We start from the raw sequence: 22,840 nt of genomic DNA on the forward strand, positions 1-22,840 counted from the left end.
CGTTTTGTCCTTGGAATGTGCGCTGGATGGCGGTGCTTCTATATGGGGAATATATGATGAAAAGAGGTGAGATGGTAGTACTTGGAGTGTTGAATAGGTGGACGAATGGACACACAGACAGATGCATAGACGGACGCACGGATGGCTGCACGGACGGATGGACGCATGGACAGACGCAGGATCGAATGCATGGACGAACGCAGGGACGGACACACAGATGGACGTGTGTACGCATGAACAGACGCACGCACAGACGGCCACACAGACGCACGCATCGACGGACGGAAGCAAGAACGACGGACGGATGCTTCACCCCACTCTCCATCATTCACTCCGTGGATATTGTGCCATTTTTATAAGGGCAGTTCAACCAGTACGAATACGCGGACAGTAACAAGGCTCCCAGAAATTAAGGCTCCAACCGGCAACGGCTATTTTTGCTCCCAGGAAACAAATTGTGCTAGACACGAACACAAGTTACGTGGCGAGTTTTCAAGTGAAGCGTGATTAGGTGAAGAGAAGGCAAACACTTAACGAGAATCAAACCTTGAAACATACTCATTTTACTGAAACTTATTTTTTGTCTCCATCGGATTTCAATAACAGTAAATCTACAAGAAAAGCCTATATATACGCTATGCATCATTGCTTTAAGAAGATTTAATTATATTAGGCCCATTGGCGTGATACGAGACCAGCGCTAGACATGTGGCGTGTCCAAACAAGGCCCCTAGTGGTGAGTCGCGACATAACTGAGCCTGCTCACGCAGACGATCAAGTGCGTGTGTACTGCTGTGAGCGCTCGCACGAGCGCCATTTTCAAACTTAATTTCGGCACGCACGACTTGAAAAGCCTTGGCGCATGTAATACTACAGTTTCGTTCACTTTATGACTTCATATCACCTTATATTGAGGCTGCCTTTAGAGGGAGAGTGAGAGAAGCTTTGCAAAGCAAACCATGTCAACGGCAGAGGCCGCGATTTGCGCGCTTTGACCATCAGGGCGAGACAGAAAACAAAAAAAAACTAAAAAAATGGCTAAGCAGGGTGTTCTAATGTCCCAACACAACAATCGTCATCGTTCTTGAAAACTCGGCGCTCATCACTTTCCTATCACTATGGCCCGCTGATAACGGTGATGTCGTTCTTGACCGGAAAATGCCGGGTGCGTGGCGATGATAATGCAAGGAAAGGAACGCGAAATGATTATTGCTGCGATGCGAAAATACGTCCGATTTTCTCTCAATCTTTTCTTAGATTAAGCCCTGGTTCCTTATGTGTGTGTGTGTGGGGGGGGGGGGGGGGGAGGCGTGCTTATCGCTGAGTAACCGCAAGCAGGTCAGCTGTGGCACCCCCACCAGTGTTTCCGTGCTTAATACCTTCGCGTGTTACTTCCTGAGGCCCGCATTTTATGCTTGACGACTGCGCTGCTTGCGAGGTGTGTCGCATCGGAATGAACGCCTTCGTTGAAAAAATGAAGCGATATGGAAACACCCCGTCAACGTGGCCTTCGGTCACCTTCGTGCACCTGCCATCGCCTAAAGGACGACGATGCGTCTAACTCCGACTTGTGGAACCTCCTTCTCTCTGTAAGCGAGGAAGTGAAGACCTGGGCAAGTATGCAGTCATTTCTATACGCGTTCATTGATTGATTGATTGATTAATTCCTTCATACGTTTACTCCCGACTGGCTATATCAAGTTATAAAATATTAAAAGTAAATATGCGCAATGCCAGTTATTTTGTAATTATCCGCCTCGGCGGAACAGTGGTTCGTGCTGTCGGCTGCTGACCCGAAATCCGCGTGTTCAATCTCTGTCGTGACGGTTGCATTGAAATGGGAGAGACCTATGTACTTTACGATGTCAGTGCACCTTGAAGAACACCACATGGTCAAAATTTCCGGAGTCCTCCACTATATGGCTTCTCTTATATGCATACTTATTGCCTTTCTGACGTATAATACTCCATATATTAGTATTAGTTTGTTTTATATATTCCTCCACCATGGTACAGTTGTTGCGGTGCTCTGCTGCTGATCCCAAGGACGCGGCTTCGATTCTGGTGGTATAGCATTCCGATAGAGGGCGAAATACCAGAAGCCCGTGTACGTTAAGGAACACCACATGTTGAAAATCTTCAAAGCCTTCCTATGCGACCACCTTAATTATGATATGTTGGCTTTAACGTCCCAAAACCACCAAATGAATAAAGAGACACCGTAGTGGAGGGCTCCGGAAATTTTGAACACCTGGGGTTCTTTAGAGCAAATCTGAGCACATGGTCCTACAACATTTCCGCCTCCATCGGAAATGCAGCCGCCGCAGCCGAGTTTCGATCCCGCGACCAGCTGGTCAGCCGCCGAGTACCTTAGCCACTAGACCACCGCGGCGGGGCGCGACGACCTTCATAATCATATCACAGTTTCGGGACGTTAAACGGCCACTCACCAGTCCCCATACCAAATACTAGTTAAACAGTGGAAGTTGTTCGGTGTCTGATGAGGAACATTTCGTGACAAAATTTTTTGTATCAGTTCATTACAAGCGGAGAAACCACGTTTTTTTGAAGTGGCGTGAAACGAGTATAAGAGGAGGCGAGCTCGAAACCCTTTCCATTTCTCCGCGTAGCCTTCACAAGCTAAATCTCTTCCCCACCCTTCTGGCATCCGACCAAGAGGTCACGTGCGCATGACGTGGCCGAACGAGTCCAACCCCCGCACACGGGAGTGGCGTTTTTTTTTTTTTAACAGCGTTGCTTTGAGGTCTATTGCCTCTTTCTGCGGGATGGTTTGGAAACGCTGGCTTAGACGCGCTAGAATAGATGAGCAATGAGTGCGCGAACGCGTAAAAGCGTTCCGCGGTGGTCATCTGCTCCATACGCTGACCGCGGGGACACGAACGCATGCGAAACGCCGACACATTAGAGAGTTTTAGTGCTGGGTACGCATTCTCTTGGGGCGTTGCGGGCTTGGGAGCGCGCGGCGTTGCGTGCCCAACCCATACCCAACCGGAACGCCTTTTAGTTGGCGCCACGGTGGCACGCACGCAAACGCAAGCCGCACGAAGGTCACACGTGCTCGCAGCGCTATAGCGTCTTGTCGCGTAAGTATTATTTAAGTATTTTTATGATTGAAAATGCCAAATTAAACATACATAGTGATCAGGACACTTTTTTTATCGTGTACAGTATCCTGGTATACGCAAAAAAGTGAAAAATACAAGGTTACTATAACGACAATGTCGACATCTTGTGACACTTCGTGCAACCACAGTCATGAACTTGTTAGCTTACGCGTAATGTTTTTGAGATGAAAACAAATAAAAACGTTACACATTTGTAATATTGTCGCTGTGCAGTTTTTGCATCAGATGTACAATGCACAATGTTTCTGCAATAACAATGTTGTGGTTGTCTGTTTCAATATAGCCGCGCTAGATGGCGCCACCCATTCAACTGGTGGGGGCTGGCATATATTTAGTTTCTATGTTCCAGGCCATTCTAGCTTTCGTAATCTGGCTGAAACCGTGTAATCGCTATAAGCGCTCGCACTTTGGCTTATTTTAACTCGACGGCTAGAGTATCCGCAGTGCGGATACTGTGAGTTCTTGCGAAGGGGGGGACCTTACAAGGCGGCCGATCCACGCTGTCCGAGATTTCGCGCCTTTGTGTCATGCTATTTGTATAGTGGCTAGCCACTATAATATTTGCGCTTAAAACCTCAATATCAAAGTGGTGGCTCTGGCCAGCCTCGGCTTTGCTCGCCGTGAAGGTAACATGATGCGCCAGCATGTGCGCCGGGGCAGCTTATCTCCGCTAGGAGGCCAGTGGTGGCAGCGTTGTTTATGGGCGCACAGACGCATCGCCCCAGCGATCTTGCGACGCATCTGTTTGGGGCTTCTTGCATGCGCAATACCGCCGCCCCAACGTCCTGCGTACGCAAGCCGCTTGGGTATGCAGCACTAAAACTCCCTATTAGCCCCGCATTTCGTTGCAATTCGCGGGAGAAAAATGGCAAAAGACGCTCACATTCTCCTATTGCGTCTCATTATTTATCTAGAGTTTTATTTATCTCTTCAAGCAACAAATTACACAATTTACGCATGCCATGTTAAATAAATTTCACCATGTCACATGTCACTGTTTGCAACGTCAAAGCAGAGTCATATACGTAGAGGACCAACGTCACTGCATTGCTGTGTACGTAAGGCCATTCATACGCTTACGTCATGCCCTCATTCTCTGGGCGCGTGCCGTTTGAAGGGAGGGGAAGCAGCGTTCATCTTGAAATTCGACCCATTTCCGCGGCGTGTAGCGTTGCAAATTTTGGCAGGCGTGATCATGAACGCCTCGTCTACTCATTGCGCTTGTCAGCTCAAAATTATCAGACCTGGTGAGTGGCCCTTTAATATACGAACAATAATACTTATGATTCCCTCTTTCTGAAAAAATTGTGAGCTTGACTGCGTCTACCCGGATATGCATCGCTTCAAAAAAAAAAAAAACAGGTCGCTCCAAATTGGTTGCCCTTGAAAAATTGAAACGTCGACAAATTTGCCAAGCCATGCTCGGCTCCTGAGTTCGACTAGCACTGGCTAATGACTGTTAGCCACCTTTGGCTTGTGTTTTGTTAAGATTGTAAACTAGCGAATAGTTGGTGATTGTTGTTAACTATTGAGAAGAGCCTCCTAATGTTGCGACCGAAGTTTGCTAACACAGGGAATGGCCCATGCTAACGACGGCAGTTATTTTGCGGCAGTTTCCTAATATTGGTTTGCCGCTCTAACAGCCATATAATGGATAATGACGTTTGTACTACCATCACCCTGCCGTTTATATATCTACGTCACATGTATTCAACTGTGAACGCTGCTCGTCTGTATAGGCGCAAAGTGGTTATTTCTCGAAAAAATGGCAGTCCAGGCATCGAACCGAGTACCGACGTGACGTTGCACTCAACAACCTACATACCTTTCAGCATCGCGGAGTAGTTAACGCTCTAGATTAACCAGCGTCACATGCTGCCTTTATGCAGTAACGCCTGTCCTCGTATAACTTTGAGGATGTCACATAATGTGGCGTAAGCGGCTACTCGTTGACTGCTTCGCACAGCCTAACGATGGTTCAGCGAACTGGGAGCGCGGGGGTAAACACAGAAACAAAGCAAAGAGGAGGCACACAGCACGAGCGCTCAACTAACAACTGGTTTATTCTCCCGTTTGAAGGACATATACGTACACAAGGGTGCGCATGTCAACAGACGATGATAGTGTGAGCAGCAAGTGGGGCGTTCATTCGAAGCACTTGTCTACGAATTATCAATATAGTTTAACTCGCAGCCAAGTAGTGATAATGACGGATAGCTAATGCAGTGATTCTTATTTCTAGAAATATCATATGCTTCGGAAATTTCACGCGCGGTTTGAAGTGGATGCCGGAAAAGTACACTTTTTTTTTTCAAACAACAGTTGACACTTGCAGAAATTGTAATGTGAAGCTAAAACGGAAAAGGGACTGTTTTTCAAGGAACTCAAATGCTCCCTGAGGCGCATATTCAAACATCGCCCCGTGTGGCCGATGTACATGCGACCGCACGTTAGCGGTATGCTATACACCACTCCTAAAAAACACTTAACAAGTTGTTTTGCATGTTTCTGCAAACATCGTCTGCTTTTTCATGAGCACTCGTGCTGTGTGCCTCCTCTTTGCTTTGTGCCTGTGTTTACCCCCACGCTCCGAGTTCGCTGAACCATCATGAATCACCAACTAGCCCACCTTTCCATCCTATCGCATAGCCTATTCTCACAGCGTGAGGCATACTCGCCGTATTTTCGTTTTCTTTTTTTAAAAAAAGGAAATGTTCAATATCGCTCGTCTCAGTAATCATAGTAATAAGGGTTGCAGCCCAACTACCCGAAATAGCCGTTCTTCTTCAGTAATCATATTTTAGTTACCGAGTGCAATTTAGTTGTTGCAGACATTGCTCGCAAGCAAAATATAAAACATATGACCTTTCAAATGAAACGTACTATTTGTGCTTCAAATAGTTACTCTGCGATGTAGATCATACGTTATAATTTATAACCGCTGAGTTGAACGTACCACAAGTACCACAAGCATGCGCGTACCACAACGTACCACAAGCATGCGCTATGAAATTTGCATTTTATTGCCTCGTTATTCTGGTTACTCTGTGAGCAATACAAAGTGAGCAATACAATATATATATATATATATATATATATGTGTGTGTGTGTGTGTGTGTGTGTGTGTGTGTGTGTGTGTGTGTGTGTGTGTGTGTGTGTGTTGCTTATTGGGTGTTTCGTCTTTCTGCGTTGATAAATCTACCTTATAAGTGTGTGTGTGTGTGTGTGTGTGTGTGTGTGTGTGTGTGTGTGTGTGTGTGTGTGTGTGTTTGTGTGTGTGTGTGTGTCGAGCACCCATGTATTTCAGGGCTGCACTCGGTGCATGGATATTATCAGTAGAAAACTCAGCCGCTAGAAATACTATATATGCACCCAACGTAAAGACCGACAACCTTTAAAGCAAGTGCAAGCCACGCTACACGCCTGAGATGATCTTAAGTTATGTATGCGTGTATAGAGACATTATGGTGCAGACCTTGATGGTGGCTTTTCATGGTGCTGGACGAAGTATGTCATGCTTTGCCACATCAACACCTCCGATAGTGGAAAACCTTTTGTTCCACATCACTATTTCACTTGGCTCGACAAAAAGCTCACCCTCACTCATCTTGCGGCGGTTGAACAAAAAAAAACGCTTGGATATTTTGCCGCGAGAATTTTTCAATCCGAGAAGCCGATAAAAAGCATCAGTGTCTCCTTCAGCAACAGTGAGATTTAATGGGATTTACGATAGCCTCCTTCGCAAAGTATTCGTTACGCTGATTTCCAACCACAGGAGGTTCCACTGGGGTTTGCAATTTTCAACCGCATATATATAAGTATATGTTTAGAGCAAGAAATGCTTTGTCAAAGGCTGGATTGTGAGCCAAAACGTCAATGAACATACCGAGAAATACGAGACCAACGTGCGTCCCACTCTCTCTTGTTCTTAATTCTACCGGGGCCAGCACCATTGTTTTTTTGTTGTGCACCTGTCATATGTAAGACCGGTGCATCGAGTATATAAGACCGGTGCATCAACACTCGCAGACACGTACGGCCCGTGATTTCCTCAATTAGCGCTGTCGTTGCAGCTCAACGGAGATAAGGTCGGTGCTGCCATCTATGAACACTGAATCACATGTCAAGCGAAGGCGGTGCCACAGATGTTTCTGCAAACAAAGATGCAAGGCGCATTTTCGGTTAGAAAAAAATTTAATAATACGAGCTTGCTGTATTTCAACCCTGATACAAATACCATAAAACGCGTCTAATATAGTAAAAGGACGTGTGATCGTGATCGTGTTTTACCGAAAAATAAAATAACATAAAAAAACATAAATAGAGACTCATCTAATGAGAAGAACGGGGCTCATTCAGGCCAATACGGTATAATGGTTGGCTTATCGAATTTTGAATTCTGAGTGGTTGTCTGGTCATTAGACGACCCACGTGTGGCAATTTACCGTCCAGAATGCCGCGAGGGGCATTTAATGAAATTACGTTGTCACGCTCCTTTCTGGAGTTTTGTTATCGTCCCAATACACGTGCAAGTACTGCATTCGCGAGTACCACGCCTAATGACTAATAACCATCGAGATAATCTCGGAACCCGCACACCACGAACTTTGTAGAGTTCTTTCTGAAACTTTCGTGGCTACTAGCGATAATGCTGGGACATTCGACGGTACGATGCGCTTCAGTACTTGACACTTTTTCGACGAACAATTCGGTCTGCATGTGCAGTGTACAGCGTGCATATCTTGCAGCCCGGGTAGCATTTTCGGGGAACAACAACAAAAAAGCGAAAATAAACCCCGCATGCACGCAGGAACATGCAGACAGTGAGCAGGCTAACCATGCACAAGAAATGTGGCTTAGATCCAAGAAAATCGCGAGTAGGGGGGACGCATTTTGCTATGGCGGCGTTTTTTTTTTTTTTGTAAACTGTGATGTCAGTGATAGGTTTGTCTGTGACGTCGTCGGACAATATGTACCTAAAAATGAACGTTTAAGATCGAGAAACCTACCTTTCCGGGAAAGAGAGCACCGAACAGTAGAGGGAGAGTACGAAAAAATGCGAGTGAGTAAGGGACCCCACTGCTAGGTGAGGCTTGCTCGCCTACACTTACAATAGACCAAAGCCTGCTTGTCCGCTCGTACACACCGGACCTTCGAAGCTTCAGTAGTAAAGCACCCCTCCCCTTCCGCACACTGACCCTAAAGGTGGATTGATCTGTGGAAGGGCCGGTGGAGAAACTCTTTATGGACAAGAGACGTGACTAACACAAGCACGCGCTCGGATTAATCATTTCGCGCGATAGTGAACACCTTCTCCAACCAGGTGGCCGCCTGTTGAAATCACATTCTGTTCACCTCCGCAGTCGTACACCTGAGGCGCTGCGCCGTGCTCCCTGCCAGGCTGCAGAAGTTACGCGCCTTCTTCCTCTTCGAACCACCACCACCACACGCCTGTGCTTTCCTGGACCGAGTTTTGGCGCTCCGTATACATGACAGCCCGGGAATTGGACACGTGTTTTCGCTTCATCTCCCAGGCAACGGGGACGATGCTGTGCACCCTGGAATGGCTGGACTATCCGTGGCTTCCCGGCGTGAGGAAATGGCGTAAGAAAACACTGGTCGTCGCGGCGCTCCGTAGAGCGGTGGAAAAGGGGTCCAGCCGCCAAGTCCGACTGGAGCGCGTGGCCTTCTTCTACTGCTGGCTATCATCACTGAATCTTCTGCCCGTGTGGACTCTCTTCAGATTCACCGTCTCCGTTGCGAAAGCCGGGGGCTACAAGGCAGCCCATCTTGTCGAGCACATGGCAAGCGCCTTGAAAGTCCTCGGCCATCGGACGACGTTCATGGTGACTGAAGAAAAGACAGCGGTCTACGGCTGCATCCTCGTCGATGACCCGGAACCCAGAGCTCCGGCACACGTGATTTGCGTGTGCCTCTGGTGCAAGCTGCCTTACATGGCGGTTTACGCTCCGAACGAGAAGATTCACTCGGACCTCGGTGTTCTCCTCGCCGCCGTACTGGACTGCGACCCGAGGCATCAGGTCTGTGGCATTTACGATGACCTGGACTCCGCCAAAACGAAGGCTCTCTACGACGCTTTGCTCTTGAGCCACGGAAGCAAACCGGTGGAACGGAGTCTACGAGAAATGACCTGAGAAGGAACCTTCATGCTGCGAAGCCGAAACGTGGCGGCCCCGACTCCAAGGCGGTGCGTTTATTCTTGTCTGGTGGTGTTTGCAAATAGTTGCGTGAATATTCATATTTGTTTAAAGGAGCGCTTAGCAGTGTTTGAAGGGACATTAGTAAAAGGCTGTTTATTTCAGCAAACATGTGCAAAAGCACGAAAAGAAGTGAAAATAGCTATAATGATAATCAGTGACTACCATATATTTGGATGTCAACTGGACTTTTTAATTGTAGCGAGTGACAACGTGATAATAAAACGATGCTATTCACTGGTCTTCACGGTCATTTGTATGCGCACGACGCACTTTGAAAAGAAATTTGGGTTGCCTTTTTCTCACAAAACTCCCCGGGAAACTTTTCGTATTCGGAAATTGTTAGGAAGGTATGATTGTCCTCCAGGTAAAGCTCTCTCTCTCTCTGTTTTTTGCATAGGTAGCGCCTTTCAGTCACGAACGGTGTGCACTCCATCAACGTAATCTAGGACGCATGTCTATCTACAGTAAATAGGCGAGAGCCCTATTCGAAAATAATGGTTAACAAGCGTGAGAAAGCTGATGATAACTTTGAAACTCTAATCGGAAGATGCGACAGTTCCAATAAACAGTGCTTATTTAACGTATTTCAAAACAATTGGCCGTAGTGTTGATCTCTGCGTGCGATCCGTGAAGTTACATTCCCCGAGGCACCTGCAGGCCGCACGTGTTCATTTTCTTTTCTCCGCCACTCGTTTTATCCTACCCCCCCCCCCTTCCGCTTAAGCCCCCAGCCGTGAGCATTGTTCCCTGCCGGGGCTGTTCGTCACAGTTTTGGGAACCGCAGTTGAGGTGTGCATCTGTTCTGAGAGACGTGGCCGACGACTCGCATTCTTGGCATGCTGAAATTCCTGGTGTGTGAAACGTCATCACCTCGAGTTCGCGGTGTAGACGCGGCATTTTGTGAAAAAAAAAAAAACGCGGAACCTTCATACACAAGTCACCATGACGTCACTTCGGTCGCCATCTTCAGGCACCAGCCGGTTAAAATGCAGCCTGAGCTCTTGCTCGACCGCGCGGAGCATAAAAAGGGTGACCTTGGATTGGTACCAGTGTCTCCTCCAATTCTTTCTGTTTCCCCTTGGCGCGGCTGGCGAACATACGCGAATCAGCAGGGCACAAAAAAAAAAAAAACGCCAGGGGTCCTTCTCTGCACTGACACTCTCTAATGAGATAGAAAGTCACGGTGGCCGCCTACACTCGGCGCAGAGAAGCTGTCTGTGGCATCATGTGCAAGTTATGTATATTTCACTCTATTCCTAAAAAGAGGTGGTATCTATGAATTCCAAGAGCCAACCTTTCGATTAGGCTGCAATATTCTTGACATTTTTTTTTTTTCAATCAATATCCCTCTAAAGAAAGGGAGCCCAAAAAAATCAGATTGACATTACTGTCCCGCGGTGGAAATACTCTCCAAGCACTCTACTTTTTTTTTCTGTTCACCTTCATCTCAAGAAGTCCAAGTTGAAATGTACACATAGGTCACGGGATTGAATCCCGGCTGTGGCAGCAACATTTCAGATGCAGGCGGAAATGCTGTAGGCCCGTGTGCTCAAATTGGAGTGCACGTTAAAGAACCCCAGGTGGTCTAAATTTCCGGAGCCCTCCGCTACGGCGTTTCTCATAACCATATGGTAGTTTTGAGACGTTAAACCCCACATATCATATTAATTAAATTGTACACAGAGAAAACATTCATGAGCTTATTTGCCACAGATCAAGTGCCTTAGCTGAATTCAGGGTACGGAGCTGATATTTGCGTTGCTGTTGATGAAGTGTACTTTAGAGAGAACATAGGATATACAGAGAACATAGAGATATCACCAAAAGGCATCCATGCATTTTTATGCAGAAAAACCGAAAGTTCTAGTTGGTTTCACTACTGCACGAAAGTCCGCGTTTTCAACATTCTCGCTCTATCACGTGACACGAGGGGTTGCTCACAACCCGATACCTTGGATTCTCGCCTCGTGTACGTGGTCCACCGCGCTATTTTCCATCCCGCGACTTCTCAGTTGCTGCTTACGCTCACCGCCTGCGTCGTCAAAGCGCTCATGATTGACGAGATGACGCGTTGGCAAAGATGTTCAACCATGGTACGGCCAGTTCAAGAGGTGTCTTTTGTCACATGGCTCTATTTCTCTGGCACTGCAGAATGACAAAATTTTGCAATCGGAATCTAGTTGTGTCACTTAGGTTGTGGTATCGCCCTTCAGCGCTCACCCAATCAACAACAAAAACAATGCGGCAGTTTCTAATGCATCAAAACTTGCACGCAGGTGGGTGTCAGAAGCACCAGTCACGAACGCCATCGCAGATGCCTCTGAAGAGCTTTCTAGTAATGATGGCACACTACCTACAATTCCAGACCAACGGCAAAATCGGCGACATAAATTAAGTACCTGCTAGACCCGTGAGCTTCCGAAAAAAAAATTAGCTGTATGTTCCGCAAGATGGGGCTCTTCTGAATTCAGCTGAGCAGGATGCACAACAGCAGCATACATTCTTTTACCGACGTTGCAATCTTCGGCCGATCAATCGGCCAGCGCAACAACCAACCAAACCTTTCTCAGAAGCACGAAGCACCAACACAGCTAAGAAATATGACCGCCCAAACACTCCACACAAATAGATAACCAGCGAAAGCTAAAACGTGCGGTCTCGATGTTTAGCAGTAGTTTCAACACAGCATGGCAGTGAAGGCACTCACAATTGTTGGTTACGTTCTCGTGCTTCTTAACGAGGTTAGACACACGTTTGGCTTGGGTTTACCACAGTGTTGTTTCACATGCCGCACATTGTACTTCGCATGATAACGGTCATCGTGGAGTGGGCTGAGCGGTTGAATGCGCTTCACAGCTGTTGTTCTCGAGCCACAGGCTCTCGCAGACGTCTCAGCCGAAGCGAATGTGCCGCTGCAGAAACTCCCGCCAAAAGCGGGCCTTCGCCCCGGCGAACGCGCTCCTGCTGTCATCACGTTGGCGCTGCAACGCCACTTATTCGTCATAGGCACTGCGCAGGTCCCTTTTAGGGGGCGAAGCTCCCTATGCCGTGGGTCGTTCGTCCGCGATGTATGAAGTAGTAGTAGTAGTAGTGGTCGTAGCCACCTCCACGGCTGGACTAAAAGAGCGGCATGCGTGCACCCTTTTCAATTGAGGAGGAAACCCGTGCACATAATAACAAATAAAAAGATAGTTGGCTCTCATGAAGTAACTTACATGGGTGACCTAACCCTCAATAAAACTAGCCTAGAGTTTGATGCTTACTAACAGAAAAAAAAACCTAGTATCAGAAGGACGCACTCTGAGCACTATCTGACCGAAACGTGTTCTCACGTTAAACTTGCCGGACGTAACCTCCTTGGTTTTTGCAAGGTTTATTGGCAGGCTGGTGTGTCCATGCGCCGGCAGAAATGACATGGCAAGATGTAAATATTCGGAATGTACATATTCATGTTTTATTTGTGCCTATTGCTTACCCTACATAATTCATATGTGTATCTGCCCTTCTGTGACACATTTTTGTGTGGCTGTGCGTGTGTGTGTGTGAACCATCAGATGTTCATGTTCTTTCCACGTCATCTCATATTCATTTTTATGTAAATTAAGTCTACTTTGTCATCACCTTTATTGTATGTCAAGGAAGAAAATGTTCTGTTGAAATGTTGTTGACGTCTGTGACAACATACTTTTCCAAACAGGCTTAGCGAGGGTCGTGCCGCAGGGCCATGAATATAGTGAATTAGTATATAGTACTAGAGGCGGCGAAAGGTGGGAAGTAGACACGAAGCGCAGGCCGCAATAAAGTGCGTGAGTGCCACCTTTCGTTTAGCCTTTGAATGTCCGCTGAATGGTGGTACTTCTATGTGCTGAATATATGATGAAAAGATGCAAGATGGCGGTACTTGGAGTGTTCACTCCAAGTGCCGCTGGCGGGATTGAAGGATGGATGGACAGATAGACAGATGCACGGAAGGACGCGTGAACGCACGGCTGGACGGTCGAATGGGTGGAGGTACGGACGGACGGACGGGCGCTTCACCCCAGTCATCATCATGCACTCCGTGGATATGCTGTGACTTTTTTCCATCTTCAAGAACCGCACATTCATTGTTCGCCTTGGCGTTCTTGCAAGCGTTTGTTGTAAGCAAGCTAACTCTGCAGCGTGGTTTGCATGATCAACCCGCCACCGACGCTTGCATTCCCATTCACGATTTACCGAGGTTTGGAAGGCTTCCAAATCATAAGGTATGCAGTTGCACCTGACACTCGGCCTACCAGGCATGTGTCTGTGCCCAGGACTGCACGATCGGCGCGGCGAATGGGAGCTCCATCACGCTTCAACCGTCGGCGCTCTTCTGCAGTTGTCCATGGCATACCAATGCGCAAGGTTTCAGAAGAAACTGAAGCTTGCGTGCTTGGCGCCGCGGTTACGACAAGATGAACGACGTTACTCAGAATTCAGGCAACGGCGCGTTCATCGGTACGATGCTGAGAATGTCACAACTGTTAGGACAGTCAATGGAGACTACTTGTGACACCCCTACCGAGGAGTTTTCCACTTTTTCTAGCCATATAGAGCTTTCGCTAAAAATGACGTTATAAGCGGGTATGGCAGGGTAAACCCCTCCCCCAGAAAAATTAAATTTCCAAATTAGACACAAAAAATCCACTGTATGTTGTAGAAAGAACCTGTGGAAGCCCGACGTTGAGCGGCCACTCCAAGTGTTTCAAATGCCCACCGAATCGCGCCGCGCACCCTGTGTCATTAGAAGTATGCGTACGTGAAACCTCAGTTGTTTCAAATTTATTTATTTCATTTTCAGTAAGCGAATGCATTTCTTAGTCGGGCAGTATCAGGCGTCCGTCGGGATCCGCTAGCCACCCTCTTTCATAGCAACAGCTGCCGGTGCTCGCGCCCTTAGCAACCGGAGCTCTACCACTTCACACTTCGGCAGCTGTCAGCAACAGCAGCGGGCGGGTGCGCATATTTTCACCGTGCACTCTAGCTACTAGAGCTGGAAACGCTTATCACGTTTCTCGCGACAGAAAAGCCCCGCGTACAGCAACCGGTGCTATTGGTTGCACGTTAAGAAAAAAAAGAGAGCCTCACTTTTCTTACACTGGTTTCTCACGTGCGAAACGCCGCTGTGGATGCTACGCAACGCATTCGCATTTCTTCACGATTCCCTTTGGGGAGGTTGCGCTTTCTTTTGTTTCAACTTCATCGTACCTTTGCTCAAAAAGTATTGAAACAATTTTGTTGCAACTTTGCATGCGTCGTGGATCTCGATATGCTGGCGTTAATACACTGTAAAGCCGCGCAAAACATGCCTCGATTTAGGCATTTTCGTCATATGTATGGTTTACCTGATTCACCAGGCCTACTGCGGTTTTGGTTCGTTCCACGCTACATAAAATGCCTTATCTTTGCCGAATTGATATTTGGCACGCTAACCGAGCAAACAACCATGCGTAATCAAACGCGTGATATCGCTGAACAAGTGACAAGGGGGAGTGGAGGCAAGCGCCAACCAGAAGTGTTCCCGCAGTTCGCCCGATTCAAAGTTAATAAAGTAAGGGGAAGAAAAAAGAGGAATGAACAAACGATGACATTTTTACAATTCATTCTAATTTCTTTACGCGTAAAAACTGCTGAAAGACAACAAATGTGAGCTTTAACTTCACTTCGTTCAACCAGATCTTGGGATACCCGGCAACCGCTACGAGCGCACTTCTTCCCTGAAAGCGAAACTAGCGCTGAGTTTCCGGCACCTGGCTGTGTTTCGCTGCGCAGACGCGCCTACGCCTGCTCTCGTCGCTTGACAGACATAGCCCCGTATTCACAAACGCTCCTCGACTCGACTTCCACCCTTCACTTGACAACGTTGAGCATTGCACCGCGGCTCGGCTGCTAATGACGCTGCGCTACTCGAGAATCGCAACAGATTATCGCTGATAGTCAGTGGCTTGCCCTGTCTAGAGACGGCGCTCCCATCGATTTTCTCAAATGAAGGTGAAGCGTTGAGTGAAAGGACGTTCTAGAATACGGGGGATAGACTGCCAAGCTTGGCGAATGTTTTCGTGCCGTGCTGGTGTGCTTGTTGGCGACTCGAGAAGACCGTGTTTTTCTGTGTCCGTGAACTGCAGCGTGGGTGTGTGATGTGCTTTGTGCATTGGATATTCGAAATGCTTACGGCTGCAAATGACACTGCGCAACTCAAGAATCGCAACAGATTATCGCTGATAGGCAGTGGCTTGCCCTGTCTACAGACGGCGCTCCCATCGATTTTCCCAAATGAAGGTGAAGCGTTGAGTGAAGGGATGCTCTAGAAAACGAGGGATAGACTGCCAAGCTTGGCGAATGTTTTCGTGCCGTGCCGGTGTGCTTGTTGGCGACTCGAGAAGACCGTGTTTTTCTGTGTCCGTGAACTGCAGCGTGGGTGTGTGATGTGCTTTGTGCATTGGATATTCGAAATGCTTACGGCTGCAAATGACACTGCGCAACTCAAGAATCGCAACAGATTATCGCTGATAGTCAGTGGCTTGCCCTGTCTAGAGACGGCGCTCCCATCGGTTTTCCCAAATGAAGGTGAAGCGTTGAGTGAAGGGATGCTCTAGAAAACGAGGGATAGACTGCCAAGCTTGGCGAATGTTTTCGTGCCGTGCTGGTGTGCTTGTTGGCGACTCGAGAAGACCGTGTTTTTCTGTGTCCGTGAACTGCAGCGTGGGTGTGTGATGTGCTTTGTGCATTGGATATTCGAAATGCTTACGGCTGCAAATGACACTGCGCAACTCAAGAATCGCAACAGATTATCGCTGATAGGCAGTGGCTTGCCCTGTCTACAGACGGCGCTCCCATCGATTTTCCCAAATGAAGGTGAAGCGTTGAGTGAAGGGATGCTCTAGAAAACGAGGGATAGACTGCCAAGCTTGGCGAATGTTTTCGTGCCGTGCTGGTGTGCTTGTTGGCGACTCGAGAAGACCGTGTTTTTCTGTGTCCGTGAACTGCAGCGTGGGTGTGTGATGTGCTTTGTGCATTGGATATTCGAAATGCTTACGGCTGCAAATGACACTGCGCAACTCAAGAATCGCAACAGATTATCGCTGATAGTCAGTGGCTTGCCCTGTCTAGAGACGGCGCTCCCATCGGTTTTCCCAAATGAAGGTGAAGCGTTGAGTGAAGGGATGCTCTAGAAAACGAGGGATAGACTGCCAAGCTTGGCGAATGTTTTCGTGCCGTGCCGGTGTGCTTGTTGGCGACTCGAGAAGACCGTGTTTTTCTGTGTCCGTGAACTGCAGCGTGGGTGTGTGATGTGCTTTGTGCATTGGATATTCGAAATGCTTACGGCTGCAAATGACACTGCGCAACTCAAGAATCGCAACAGATTATCGCTGATAGGCAGTGGCTTGCCCTGTCTACAGACGGCGCTCCCATCGATTTTCTCAAATGAAGGTGAAGCGTTGAGTGAAAGGACGTTCTAGAATACGGGGGATAGACTGCCAAGCTTGGCGAATGTTTTCGTGCCGTGCTGGTGTGCTTGTTGGCGACTCGAGAGGAGGAAGAAACTTTATTCAAAGAAAAAAAAATTTGAAATGCAGGCAGTTTGATCGGGCCCTCAGTCCAGGGCTCCGCTGGCACGAGCGGCTCGCTGGACCTGGTCAAGCAAAGCTATTTGGCTCTGCTTGTCCTCGTCCGCAAGCCATGCCTCCCACTGCCTGTGAAACATGTGTGGTTGCTTCGTGATGTGTGGGCTGTCGATGTGTGTGGGCCTCTGGGTGCACTCCCATGTTATGTGGCTGAGTGTTGGTACTTGTGAACACCACGGACAGGTGTCTTTATATCTTGCGGGATATATTCTACTTAGATGGTACAAATTGGGAAAGCTATTGGTTTGTATGCGTCTCCAATCCCTGCTTTGCTGGCTATCCAAGTCCTTATGTGGAAGCCCATATTCCTTACGTTGCTTCCTTTGTTGGAGGAGGATGTCACGCGAATTGGAAAGAGGTTCAACGTCGTGGCCTGCCGCCGCTCGGTTGGTGATGCCTCGAGCTATACGGTCTGCCACGACGTTCCCCTCCAAACCTTCGTGAGCAGGACACCATATAATGTGATGGTTTCCTGTTATGGGTTTATTTAAAAATTTATACGCTATTTTAGGTAGCGTTCCTCGGAGAAACATTCGGCATGCCGCCTGTGAATTGGAGAGCACAACCACTGATTCTCCCCTGATTTCTGCGTTGGATATGGCTATGGCTATTGCTGCCGCCTCTGCCACTCGTGTGAAACAAGTTTTAACTGACGCCATTGTGGTGTGATTTTGGGCTACAATTGCCACTACATGTGACCCTCTGCTCGCTTTACTTATGTCTGTAAAGACGGCTTCTGAGCTATTCTGAAATGCTTTGCGTAAGAAGTCTGCTCTCGCTTTCCTCCTTCCTGCGTGATACGTCGGATGCATATTTCTGGGAATAGGCGCCACAGTTAAATGTGTGCGTTTTTCCGCATCTATTAGCACCGTTTCTTCGTCACAATATAACGGTCGCAATGTATATCCCATCTTTTCCAGAATTCTTCTCCCATGATAGCTTGAATTGAGCCTTTCCTTTTGAGATAAAAGCACCGCATTCGCATACTCCTCAAAGGTATTGTATATGCCCAATTTCTCTACCCTCTCGGTTTTGGCATTTTCCGGAATCCCCAATGCTGCTTTGAATGCTTTCCTTATTATTGTGGTTATTTGCTTTGTCTCCTGGTTTGCCATTGTCTGGTACGGTAGCGCGTACGTAACTCGGCTGATCACAAATGCGTGAACGAGTGCAATGGTTTCTTTCTCCTCTAGTCCCATTTCGCTATTTGCTATCCGCCTGATCATCCGGGCCACATTCGCCGTGGTTCCCCGTAGCCTTTGTAGTGTGTGTGACGTTCCCGAATTTCCTTGTATCCACATGCCAAGCACGCGTATTACATCTGCCTCCCTGATTTGTCTCCCATCCAGCAGTACTGCTACCGGTATTAAGTCCTTTTTCTTTGCGTATCTTGCCCTAATTCTAACCATTTCAGTTTTTTCCGGCGAGCATTGCATTCCTGCAGCTGTCACGAAAGCTTGTATTTTATTTACTGCCTCCTGGAGGGCGTTTTCTTTGTCCGCATAAGAGCCACCCCTTGTCCATAAGGTGACATCGTCTGCGTAAAGAGCTGCTCCTAGACCTTTTATATTTTCCAGCTCACATGCGAGCTTTCTCAGGCCGATATTAAATAGTATCGGGGATAGCATGGCTCCTTAGGGGGTGCCTCTATTTGGGTAGTCGAAGGTTTCAGATGTAACCGAGCCTAAAGAAATGGTAGCTTTCCTGCTTGTCAGAAATGACCGGACATACTCATATATTCGTTGGCCGCAGTTAATCGATTCGAGGCCTTCCATTATCACCTTGTGTGATATTGTATCGAATGCTTTCTTGATATCTAGTGCTAGTACGAATTCGTCGCTTGAACCTCTGTTTGGGTTCATGACGTCATTTTGCAACAGCAGGAAAACATCCTGGGCCGATACATGTGGTCGGAAACCGAACATATTCACCGGTAGCAGACCCTCTCTCTCTCTACATAGTCTGTCAATCTAGTCAATATTGTTTTTTCAAAAAGCTTACCCAAGCATGAGGTAAGGGAGATTGGTCGGAGGTTCTTAATATTTCTTGGTTTCCCTGGTTTTGGTATTAACATGATGTTTGAGTCCTTCCATTCTACTGGAAGGTTTCCTCCATCTACCCATACCTTTTCATTAAAGAAATCCGTGATTCGTCGAAGGGCCGCATCACTCAAATTTCTAAGCATAGAGTTTGTTATTTTGTCTCCTCCTGGGGCGGTATTCTTTTTGAAAGACTGGGCCGCCGCATAAACCTCTTCAAATGTTATGGGAGCGTCTAACTCTGGTTGTTCTTTTCCTGCATATTTGCCATGTACCACTTCACATGCGTCTTGTCCGACATATAATTTCTTAACTTCGTAGATAAGTGCGTCATCGTTACCTTTAAATTCATTCTCCAGAATTCTTAAAGCCCTGTTTGTCATTGTTTTTGCTGCCCCTGGATCGATCATACTCCTCAGGATGTGGCAGGTCTTTCTGGTTCCTAACGTCCCTCTAAGTGAGTTACTAAATTGCCTCCAGTTACTGTTATTTAGTTGACGTGCGTAGTCATTGGCTTCCTGTGACAACTGATCTATCCTTATCTTTAATTTGCGATTAAGCTTTTGCTTCCGCCATCGCTTTGTGAGGCTTCTCCGCGCGTCCCACAAATGTAGCAGGTGCTTGTCGACTGCTGGGATTTCCACGCTTGTTTCTATTTCCTTTGTCACTTTCCTGTGTGCCTCCTTTATCTGTGTCATCCAGTTACCTAGATCTATTATTTCCCCATGGTCTCCTACGTTTTCCCTAAATTTGTTCCAATCAGATATTGTCGCTTTCCCCATTCGTCTTGTCGTGGCGGCATTAATAGTTATTCCGAGAATGTAGTGGTCGCTTCCCAAGTTTTCTCCGAGGTGCGCCCATGAGACGTTTCCTTCAGAATTTGTAAACGTTAAGTCCGGTGACGTGTCTTTTGTTAAGCTATTCCCGACCCGTGTCGGTAGGTCTGGTTGTGTAAGTTGGCAGAGATCATACCGTTCAACAAGGTCTACAAGGAGTTTGCCCTTAGGGCTGTCCTGCTTATATCCCCAATTTCTGTGTGGCGCATTAAAATCCCCCATGATAACTAACCTGTCTTTCTCTTTCAATAAACCCATCGCATGTGCTATAATGTTCTCAAAGTCGGCTCGTCTCTCCTTAGGTGGGCTATATATATTGACCCCCACTGTTTTTGGTCTTCCACGTTTTTTGGGCCACACTGTTATTATCTGGTGTTGCACTGCCTCATTGCTCACGTAGCTGACACTCAATGCTATATCTTTTTTGGTAAATGTCGCCACTTGTGGGTACTTTGGGTTAACATGTCTTATGTACCCTCTCAAATTTATCTGAAATTTGCCTACTTCCTGAAGGCAGATTATATCAGGAGGGATTGGAGATGCTCCAATAAATTGTTTGAAATTTTCAAGTTTTGTTCTCAATGAGCAGCAGTTCCACTGCCATATTTCCGTTTGCTCGGTCTTTTTATTGTTACGGTGTCTAGCCATGATTGGTATTCTCGGAATCTGGTATTCCACTTTCTTTAGGTTGTCTGGTGGGGGCACCCGGGCTCTGACAAGATCTCTTGCGAGGATTCTGCGCCTGACTCAAGTCGCTTATGGTGCGTTCCATCTGGCCTAGTTTGGCAAAAACAAGTTGAATTTGTTGAACTAGGAACGCTATCAGCGGTGTTTGTGGTGGTTGCGTTTCCACGGGCTGCGCAACGGGCTGCGAGACAACAGGTGTGCTCGCCGGGCTTTGTGTGTTGCTCGACTGGTTTAGTAGTGACTCCAGGCGCGCCATTCGAGACTTAACCTCATGTAGTTCTGTTCTAAGTTGTCTGTTTTCAGCTACTACCCGCTTGTATTCTGGGTGTTCTGTGATCGTTGGTGTAACGGGTTTATGTTTGGTAGTGGGAGATACGGCTTGCGCATAGCTTACCGCGTCCACCTGTGGGTTGCTATGTGCAGGACACGCCCCCGGTGGCTTGCTTCTCGGAAGGGCTTGCGCGTTCGGATTGTCCTGGGAGATTGCTCTCGGCGTCGAAGTCGACTTTGGATGCCGCTGTCCTGGTTGTCCTGTCTCCACGGCACGGTTTTTCGACGGCGTGCGGGTTCTGGAATGGCTCTTTCGGGTCCCGCCTCGTCCGTACTCCCATTCTGATTCCTCTTCCTCCGACTGAAACCAGCGAGGGGCTGGCTTGTGTGGTTTTTGGGGTGGTTTCGCTGCTTGCTTGCGAATAGGCTTGAGGCGTTTCAGACAACTGCGGTCTCCAGTGATATGGTTTCCCGTGCAAATTGCGCATGTCGGAGTGCAATTATGGTTTACTTCGGGGTTGCGCATTCCACAGGTATGGCACACGGGTGAGTCTGGCTGCGGACACACGTCGGTGCGGTGGCCAACCTCCCCACACGCTCGGCAGAATTGGACGGTGTTACGAAAAGGAATACACTCCTTCTCACCTCCTCTGTAGTAAACATATCTTGGTAGAATGTCCCCGAAGAAAGTCAAGACGGCACTCTGAGAGTCTCCCAACATGCGAGCGTCGACCAGCGTCACGCTCTGGGTGCGAAAACGGATGCTCGCTTTGATGGTCTCAGACGGGGTGTGCGGCTCTATACCGTGAATAACACCTTTTTTGGTTCCTTCACCTGCCGTAACGTAGACGTTGACCGGGTGTGGTCTTCCGTTCATATTCAAAGACGTGACGCCTCTCATCGCCATCACGACGGTCGTGTCTGGAGTCGACGCTAGCGCAATGTTGGACCCCGGTCGGATGCGGAGAATAAACTGATCCCACCTGACTTTTCCTTGGCAAGCCTCCACTATAGCGTCGGAGATCGCTTGGGTGGTCACATTCTTCAGAGGCAGTCCCTGGTGAGGCCGGAAGACTACTTTCAGATCGTCCTTGGGTAGTGCTGGGGGCCTCCGTCTTGTAGGTCGACCCTGGCGCTTTGGCTGGTTGTCCGTCGTAGGTCTGCTGCCTGCGGAGAAGACCCCTCCTTGTTGAAATTTCCGCTCCTTCGCCTGTTTCTTCTTCGCTCTGAGCGATTGGGATATTTGCCATCCCTCCTCTGTGCGGTCGGTCTCCGTTGGGGCGGAAAAATCTGCGTCGGCGTGCGTGGACGCCGCGTTGCAGTTCCCAGGCAGCGCTGCTTCATCCCGGTTTTGCGCGGCAAAGTCCATGACTTCTTCACCCAAACCTGGTTCGGATTGTCGTACGGACGCTGTTTGCGACTCCCCAGTCGAGTCCATAGCCGTCAGCAACCGCGACAACGCCGTGGTTGTCGTCTTCGGGCGAGCGTCTCCCGGCATCGTCGCCGCCGCTCCTCTACTGGACGCTAGAGGTAGCGAAGGCTCCACATGGGCGAACGAAGAAGTGGCCGTAAAAACAAGAAAAATGGTCCGATTTCAGTGAAACTGGAGTCCACCGATACCGGAGCATCTCCCCTACACGCCTGTGGCAATTTCTGGACGATTAAGGGTTGAACCATACAGAAAAGACAAGAACATACGGAGCTCGATGTGCACGCGTCTGCACTCATCGGCATCCCAGCAGCGTCTCCCTCGAAAGACAGAACACGCTTGTGTATACCACCGTTGAAGCGATGCATTTTTATATTTCGTATGCATTCGTTTATTATGAAACAGGCAGCCGGGTTGGTCACCAAAAAGTCCATTCTGTTTTTCTAGCTTCATAAGTATGCCTATTGTCTTTGAGACATGAAGTAGGTATGGCGGCACATCGCAACATATAAGATGAATTATGGTGTAGTGGGTAATAAGCAACTGTAGAGTGCTCACGGATTACA

At 48.0% G+C, this 22,840-nt stretch overlaps 1 protein-coding gene across 1 annotated transcript; it reads left to right on the forward strand.

Annotated features, from left to right (window-relative positions):
- Positions 1–1,394: 1,394 nt before the first annotated feature.
- LOC142768452 (uncharacterized) lies at positions 1,395–9,606 on the forward strand. Its single transcript, XM_075870428.1, has 2 exons — positions 1,395–1,617; positions 8,510–9,606. Exon 2 carries the CDS (start codon positions 8,636–8,638, stop codon positions 9,299–9,301), a length of 666 nt encoding a protein of 221 aa, XP_075726543.1. The 5' UTR covers positions 1,395–1,617; positions 8,510–8,635; the 3' UTR covers positions 9,302–9,606.
- The last annotated feature ends 13,234 nt before the right edge of the window (positions 9,607–22,840 follow it).

This window comes from Rhipicephalus microplus, chromosome 8 (genome assembly GCF_043290135.1).
Source record: "Rhipicephalus microplus isolate Deutch F79 chromosome 8, USDA_Rmic, whole genome shotgun sequence".
NCBI lineage: Eukaryota > Metazoa > Arthropoda > Arachnida > Ixodida > Ixodidae > Rhipicephalus > Rhipicephalus microplus.